This window comes from Penaeus vannamei, chromosome 7 (assembly GCF_042767895.1).
Source record: "Penaeus vannamei isolate JL-2024 chromosome 7, ASM4276789v1, whole genome shotgun sequence".
Lineage (NCBI taxonomy): Eukaryota > Metazoa > Arthropoda > Malacostraca > Decapoda > Penaeidae > Penaeus > Penaeus vannamei.
Window position 1 is genome coordinate 46,715,869 of NC_091555.1, and position 8,752 is coordinate 46,724,620.

The following is an 8,752-nucleotide window of genomic DNA, read 5'->3' on the forward strand; positions in this document are numbered from 1 at the left end:
CCGTGTTTTCTCTGTATCTCTTCTCATTTTTGTCTCTCTTTCCTACCCATCCCTTTTCTCGTCCCTACCTACCCCTCCCTTCCATTCCATTCCATTCCATTCCATTCCCTTCCCTCCCCTCCCCCTGCCTTCCCTTCCCTCCCTCCCCTGCCTTCCATTTCCTCCACTCCTTCCTTCCCCTCCCTCCCTCCCTCCTTCCTTCCTTCCCTACCCTCCCCTCCTTCCTTCCTTCCCTCCCCTCCGCTCCCTCCTTCCTTCCCTCCCCTCCGTTCCCTCTATCCCTCCCTCCATCCTTCCTTCCCCTCCCCTCCCTCCCTCCTTCCTTTCTTCCCTCCCCTCCCTCTATCCCTCCCTACCCTCCCTCCTTCCTTCTTTCCTTTTTCCAACATCCTTCACGGTCCGGGTCCACCGTCCTGCTTCTGCTCACACACGACAATGGCCGGGAAAATAGCGACTCTTCCCAACGACCCTCCCCTGTCGACCTGGCCCTTTCAAGGCACCTGGCTCTCTGATTCTGGCTCTCTGGGTCTGGCCTTCTGTGCTCTCTGGCTCACTGGTTTTCTGGTTCTATGATTCTGCCCTTCTGGATTTGGTTCTCTGCTCTCTGTTTCTCTGGATCTGTTCTTCTACATTCTGGCTCTCCGGTTCTGCATTTCTGGATTTGGTTCTCTGTTCTCTATGCTCTATGACTGATCCCCGGTTCTCTGATCCTCTGATTCTGGCTCTCTGGTTCTATGATTCTGCCCTTCTGAATTTGGTTCTCTGTTCTCTGGTTCCATGATTGATCCCTGGATTGGTCTCTGATTCTCCTCTGATTCTGGATCTCTGGTTCTCTAGCTGTATGACTCTCTATTTTCTGATTTTCTGATTCTCTGATTCCTACTCTCTGGGTCTACGGCTCTGATCTCTAGATTTCTGTTCCCTAGATCTACGACTATCTGTTCTCTGGTCATTAAGCTCTATGAATCTCTGGCTCTAACCCCTTTGTTTACCCGTCGACCTGGGCCCTCAGAGGTACCCGGTCTCGGACTCTGTCTCTTTGGCCGTCTGACTCTCCGGCTCCGTCCCCCTTCTTCGTCAGCCTCTTCCGCCGAACTCTCTCATCTCACCGACTCTCCCCCAAAGCACTTGGTTTATTCTAAATTCAAGCTGTCACTCTCGCTCTCCTCGCGCCGCGCTCTAAGACGCTCCGCATACCGTCTTAAAAGTCGGTTCAAAGACGTCACCGCAATCCCTTGTCGCTCGGCATTCAACTTGAAATTTACATCCAGTCGTAATCATCTTATTCATGCTGTAGGTCAGAGCACAGACAGGGGAGGGGGAGGGAGGGAGGGAGGGAGAGGGAGAGGGAGAGGGAGAGGGAGGGAGGGAGAGGGAGAGGGAGGGAGGGAGGGAAAGGGAGAGGGAGAGGGAGAGGGAGAGGAATGGGATAGGGAAAGGGATAGGGAGGGGAGAGGGAGGAGGGAGGGAGGGAGGGAGAGGGAGAGGGAGGGAGGGAGAGGGAGAGGGAGAGGGAGAGGGAGAGGGAGGGAGGGAGAGGGAGAGGGAGAGGGAGGGAGGGGGAGGGAGAGAGCGAGAGCGAGAGCGAGAGAGAGAGAGAGAGAGAGAGAGAGAGAGAGAGAGAGAGAGAGAGAGAGAGAGAGGGAGAGGGAAAGGGAGACGGAGAGAAGAGAAGAGAGAGAGAGAACGAAATAGAAAGAGAGAAAGAATAAGAACAAACAAAAACAAGAACAGTGCAGCGCGGAACACCCACCCACCCAGCCCACGAGAACACAAAACCAACGCCCCACACCCGAGCAAGGACAACCCCCTCGCGATGCACAGCTGGACACTACCCTCCCCTCCCCCCCCCCCACCCCCGCTCGCCCGCCCATCCCCGCCCTCTCTCTCAGGTGAACATTCTCGCGGAGTTGAGTTCATAAAACCGTAGGAGCGGCGGCGGCGGCTTCGTTCCATTAGAATATCAATTGTACATGGGACAAGTCGCCGCCGCTTTCGAGACCCGCCTTTCACGGGACGGGACGGGATGGGACGGGACGGGACGGGACGGGACGGGACGTGACGTGACGTGACGTGACGTGACGGGACGGGACGGGGGGGGCGGCCATTCGTCCTCCTTCGCTGTTGAAATCCCACGCTTTATTAATGGGGAGAGCAGGGCGTAAGCTGGCTTCCCTCTTGCTTTTTCTTGCTTTTTCTCATTTGGATATGGAGGCCGGGGGGGAAGCTTGTACGTAGGTGAGAGCATCTATGGGTACGTACATGGTGTCGCTCTCTCTTTCTCTCTTTCCCTCTTTGTCTCTGCATAAGTGTGTGTGTGTGTGTGTGTGTGTGTGTGTGTGTGTGTGTGTGTGTGTGTGTGTGTGTGTGTGTGTGTGTGTGTGTGCGCGTGCGTGTGCGCGTGCGTGTGAGTGTGTGTACGCGTGTTGACGCTCCTGCGTGGGCGTGTAAGCGTGGCTCCTTCGCCCCCAAGCGACTAGATCATACATATATGCATCACGCCCTCCAGCGTGGCTACAGAGCGGCAGCGCGGGGCGTGGGCGGCGATGAGAGCATAGAATCGAGCATAAAGGAAGCCCGCGGCGGCCGTAGGTGGGCCAGCGAATGAGAATGGGAATGGGAGAGAATGGGAAAGAGGAGAGATGAGCCCCCCGCCCCCCCCCCCACCTTCGCCCCTCTCACGCCGAAGGGGAGAGGAGAGGGGCAGCAGGGGAGACGCCCTCGCCGAGGAGACAACGAAGGGAAGGGCCGCGCCTCCCGAGCGACAAAGGGTGCCAGGCGAGTGTCACGACAAGGCGACGCCCTTGGCACGGGGTGGCCGCTGCCTGCCATGACACTCGCTCGGGGTTTACGACGGACAAGTAACTACATCTCTACACATGAGCATCAATGGGTTAAATCTTTTTTTTTAACTAAATTTAAACTAAGTTTGAGCTTTAAACTAAAACTACACTAATTTTGTGTTCCTGTTGCCCTTCCTTCTTCCTTATCGTCGTACCCATATCCTCTTCCCCTTTCACTCCTTTTCTCCTTCTCTTTGTCTTCATCTTCACCTTCATCATCAACTTCACCATCATCGTCACATTCACCTTTATTCTTCACTGTCTTTTAATCTTCAACTGAAATGAATTCAATTCAATCTTCATTGTCACCATCTTCATATTCACCTCAACCTTCCCCCTCACCATCTTTATCTCCATCGTCCCTTCCACCTTCACCTTCCTCCACCTCCCACCTTCTCCACCGTCATCATGGCCCTCTTCCCCCCCCCCATGACCCTTGCCCTTTGACCCTTGCCCTCTGACCCTTGCCCTTTGACCCATCCTCGCCGCGGGCAATTTAGGAGCGACGGGAGGACGCGAGCAGTTGCTTCGGAGGTTTATGGGTCCCGAGGAGGAGTTCCGGGCCGGGAGGGAACGAATGGCGGCGCTCGCTCTGTTCAGCGCCGCGTTCGTTACGGGGGGGAGCTAGGTTGCGATCTGTTTCTCGGTCTTTCTCTCTCTCTATTCCATCCTATCCCTTCTCTCTTTCCCTCTTTCTCTTCCTCCCTCTACCCCATCCTCCTTCTCTCTTTCCCTCCCTCTATCCCACCCCCTTTCTCTCCTTCCCTCCTTCCCATCCTCTTCTCCCTCCTTCTACCCCATCCCCCTTCTCTCCTTCCCTTCTTCCCATCTTCTTCTCTCCTCCCTCCTTCCCCATCCTCCTTCTCTCCCTCCGTCCCTCTACCCCATCCACCTTCTCTCCCTCCCTCCTTTCCCATCCTTCTCTCCCTCCTCCTCGCCCACCCTCCTTCTCTCCCTCCCTCCCTTCAAGTAAAAGAAAACAGTCGTTCCTGAATTTCCAGCATCTCCGTTATCGGTCTACCAACACCAAGACAAAATTTGACATCTTTGTCAAATAAACCCACAAACAACAACAATAACATCATCATCAACAACAATAACATCAACACCAACAACATCAAAATCAACAACAACATCAACAACAGCAAAAAAAAAATTAGAGCGTCCGCCTTCCATCGGTTAAATTAACGCCTTTTAACCCCTCCCCCCCTGCAACCCCCCTAAAAAAAAGGGTAAAACACACCGCAACTAAACAAACAAAAAGGAAAAAAACGGGAAATGGCATAATGACCTACAGTTTAACACAGGAAGAGTGAACGGGGAAAAGAAAGTGCTACAATAAACATTAGAAATACTCGGGTTGGGGGGGAGAGAGAGAGAGAGAGAGAGAGAGAGAGAGAGAGAGAGAGAGAGAGAGAGAGAGAGAGAGAGAGAGAGAGAGAGAGAGAGAGAGAGAGAGAGAGAGAGAAATAGAGAAAGAGAGAGAGAGAGAGAGAGGAAATAGAGAGAGAGAGAGAGAGAGAGAGAGGAAATAGAGAGAGAGAGAGAGAGAGAGAGGAAATACAGAAGAAAGAGAGAGAGAGAGAGAGAGAGAGAGAGAGAGAGAGAGAGAGAGAGAGAGAGAGAGAGAGAGAGAGAGAGAGAGAGAGAGAGGGAGGGAGGGAGAGGTGGGGAAGAATGAGAAAGAGAGAGAGGGACGGAGGGAGGGAGGGAGAGAGAGGAGGGGAAGAATGAGAAAAAGAGACAGGGAGCCAGAGGAGGAGGAGGAGGAATAGGAGGAGCAGCAGCAGCTGCAGGAGGAGGAAGAGGATGAGCTGGAGCAACATAAAGAGGAGGGGCATGGGGAGGAGGAGTCTGAACAGCAGTAGAAGCATCAGGTAGGGCAGGAGGAGGAAAACAGCAACAGTAGCTGCAGTAGGAGGAGGGGTAGTTATATCAGTAGGAGCAGCAGCAGGAAAAGCAGTCAGAGGAACAGCAGCAGCAGCAGCAGGAAAAGCAGTCAGAGGAACAGCAGCAGCAGCAGCAGGACCAGCAGCATCAACAGCAGCATCAGTAGCATCAGGAAAAGTAGTCAGAGGACCAGCAGCAACAGCAGGAGGAGGAACAGCATCATCAGCATCAGCAGCAGCAGCAGGGAAAGCAGTCAGAGGACCAGCATCATCAGCAGCAGCAGGAAAAACAGCCAGAGGACCAGCAGCAGGGAAAGCAGTCAGAGGAACAGCATCATCAGCAGCAGCCAGAGGACGAGCAGCACCAACAGTATCATCAACAGCATCAGCAGCAGCAGCAGGAACAGCAGCAGCAACAGGAAAAGCAATCAGAGGAACAGCAGCATCAACAGCAGCAGGAACAGCAGCCAGAGGACGAGCAGCACCAACAGCATCATCAGCAGCAGCAGGAACAGCAGCAGCAGCAGCCGCGGCCAGGCGAGGCGGGGTCGAGCCGAGCGGGCCCCAGGCTCGGGTGCCTGGAATGGCCAGGTGCACTTTAACCCTCATAAAATATTGACCAACCTGTGGATCCAATAGCTTGTTCTTCACGCACCTGCCAGCCCTGTTCACAATGCCTCCCCCGCCCCCCTTCGCCCCCCCTCCTGGACCCCTGTTCACCACATGCCCCTCCTGCCCCCCTGTTCACCACATGCCCCTCCCCCCTGTCCCATCTCCCCCCCCTCTCCCCCATCCCCTTTTCATTATTCAAAATATCTTGTGGCCATTTAGAACGGGGGAGGGGGAGGAGGGGGAGGAGAGAGGCACCAGGGGAGGGGGATGGGGGTGAGAGATAGAAAGATGAGGATGAGGAATGAGAGAAGAAAAGGAGGGGGAGGAGGAGGGGGATACAGGGGAGGGGAGTGAGAGGGAAATGTAGACGATGGGAGAATGAGTGATTAGAAGGTAGATAGATAAATCGATACATGGATACGCGGCTACGCTGTTAAAAAGATATAGATAGATACAGAGAAAATGGGGGAGGAAGAAAAAGGATGAGAGAGAGAGAGAGAGAAGTGAAGGAGGGAGAGAGGGAGAGGAGTGAGAGAGGGAGAGGAGTGAGGGAGGGAGAGAGAGAGAGGAGTGAGGAAGGGAGAGAGAGAGAGAGAGGAGTGAGGAAGGGAGAGAGAGGAGTGAGGAAGGGAGAGAGGGAATGAAGGAATGAGGAAGGGAGAGAGAGAGTCGAGGGAGGGAGGGAGGGAGAGAGAGAGAGAGAGCAAGTGAGGGAGAGAGAGAGAGAGAGCAAGTGAGGGAGAGAGAGAGAGAGCAAGTGAGGGAGGGAGAGAGAGAGCGCAAGTGAGGGAGGGAGAGAGAGAGCGCAAGTGAGGGAGGGAGAGAGAGAGAGCAAGTGAGGGAGGGAGAGAGAGAGAGAAGTGAGGGAGGGAGAGAGAGAGAGAGAGAGAGAGAGAGAGAGAGAGAGAGAGAGAGAGAGAGAGAGAGAGAGAGAGAGAGAGAGAGAGAGAGAGATAGAGATAGGTAGAAAGAGAGAGAGAGAGAGAGAGAGAGAGAGAGAGAGAGAGAGAGAGAGAGAGAGAGAGAGAGAGAGGGAGAGAGAGAGAGAGAGAGGGAGAGAGAATGAGAGAGAGGGGGGGGGGAGACCGACAAAAAGAGAGGAAAAGCTAAAAGAGACAGAAAGACAGCCACAGAGACACAGAGAGAGAGACACACACACACATACACAGACAGAAATATAAAGGCAGACAAACAGATAGAAGACAGACAGACAGACAAATAAACAGACAAACAGATAGAGATAGACAGACAGACAGATAAACAGACAAACAGATAGAGATAGACAGACAGACAGATAAACAGACAAACAGATAGAGATAGACAGACAGACAGATAAACAGACAAACATATAAGAGATAGACAGACAGACAGATAAACAGACAAACAGATAGAGATAGACAGACAGACAGACAGATAAACAGATAGAGATAGACAGACAGACAGATAAACAGACAAACAGATAGAGATAGACAGACAGACAGATAAACAGACAAACAGATAGAGATAGACAGACAGACAGATAAACAGACAAACAGATAGAGATAGACAGACAGATAGATAAACAGACAAACAAATAGAGATAGACAGACAGACAAACAGACAAACAGATAGAGACAGACAGACAGACATAAACAGACAAACAGATAGAGATAGACAGACAGACAGATAAACAGACAAACAGATAGAGATAGACAGACAGACAGATAAACAGACAAACAGATAGAGACAGACAGACAGACAGATAAACAGACAAACAGATAGAGATAGACAGACAGATAGATAAACAGACAAACAAATAGAGATAGACAGACAGACAAACAGACAAACAGATAGAGACAGACACAAGACAGATAAACAGACAAACAGATAGAGATAGACAGACAGACAGATAAACAGATAAACAGACAAACAGATAGAGATAGACAGACAGACAGACAGACAGATAAACAGACAAACAGACAAACAGATAGAGATAGACAGACAGACAGATAGACAGACAGACAGACAAACAGATAGAGATAGACAGACAGACAGATAAACAGACAAACAGACAAACAGATAGAGATAGACAGACAGACAGACAGATAAACAGATAAACAGACAAACAGATAGAGATAGACAGACAGACAGACAGACAGATAAACAGACAAACAGATAGAGATAGACAGACAGACAGACAGACAGATAAACAGACAAACAGATAGAGATAGACAGACAGACAGACAGACAGATAAACAGACAAACAGACAAACAGATAGAGATAGACAGACAGACAGACAGACAGATAAACAGACAAACAGATAGAGATAGACAGACAGACAGACAGACAGATAAACAGACAAACAGATAGAGATAGACAGACAGACAGACAGACAGATAAACAGACAAACAGATAGAGATAGACAGACAGACAGATAAACAGACAAACAGACAAACAGATAGAGATAGACAGACAGACAGATAAACAGATAAACAGACAAACAGATAGAGATAGACAGACAGACAGATAAACAGACAAACAGACAAACAGATAGAGGTAGACAGACAGACAGACAGATAAACAGATAAACAGACAAACAGATAGAGATAGACAGACAGACAGACAGACAGATAAACAGATAAACAGACAAACAGATAGAGATAGACAGACAGACAGATAAACAGACAAACAGACAGACACACAGACAGACAGACAGATAAACAGATAAACAGACAAACAGATAGAGATAGACAGACAGACAGATAAACAGACAAACAGACAAACAGATAGAGATAGACAGACAGACAGATAAACAGATAAACAGACAAACAGATAGAGATAGACAGACAGACAGACAGACAGATAAACAGATAAACAGACAAACAGATAGAGATAGACAGACAGACAGATAAACAGACAAACAGACAAACAGATAGAGGTAGACAGACAGACAGACAGATAAACAGATAAACAGACAAACAGATAGAGATAGACAGACAGACAGACAGACAGATAAACAGATAAACAGACAAACAGATAGAGATAGACAGACAGACAGACAGATAAACAGATAAACAGACAAACAGATAGAGATAGACAGACAGACAGACAGACAGATAAACAGACAAACAGATAGAGATAGACAGACAGACAGACAGACAGATAAACAGACAAACAGATAGAGATAGACAGACAGACAGACAGACAGATAAACAGATAAACAGACAAACAGATAGAGATAGACAGACAGACAGACAGACAGATAAACAGATAAACAGACAAACAGATAGAGATAGACAGACAGACAGACAGACAGATAAACAGACAAACAGACAAACAGATAGAGGTAGACAGACAGACAGACAGATAAACAGATAAACAGACAAACAGATAGAGATAGACAGACAGACAGACAAACAGACAAACAG

At 49.9% G+C, this 8,752-nt stretch overlaps 1 protein-coding gene across 1 annotated transcript in view; it reads right to left on the bottom strand.

Annotated features, from left to right (window-relative positions):
• Nucleotides 1-491: 491 nt before the first annotated feature.
• LOC138862199 (testis-specific gene A8 protein-like) overlaps nucleotides 492-8,752 on the bottom strand; it is a 10,876-nt gene continuing 2,615 nt past the window's right edge. Inside the window, exons 2-4 of the mRNA XM_070123389.1 lie at nucleotides 4,748-5,310; nucleotides 683-886; nucleotides 492-626 (exon numbers count right to left, since the gene is read on the bottom strand). Of these exons, the coding sequence (XP_069979490.1) occupies nucleotides 492-626; nucleotides 683-886; nucleotides 4,748-5,310 (902 nt within the window). The remainder of the gene's footprint in view (nucleotides 627-682; nucleotides 887-4,747; nucleotides 5,311-8,752) is intronic.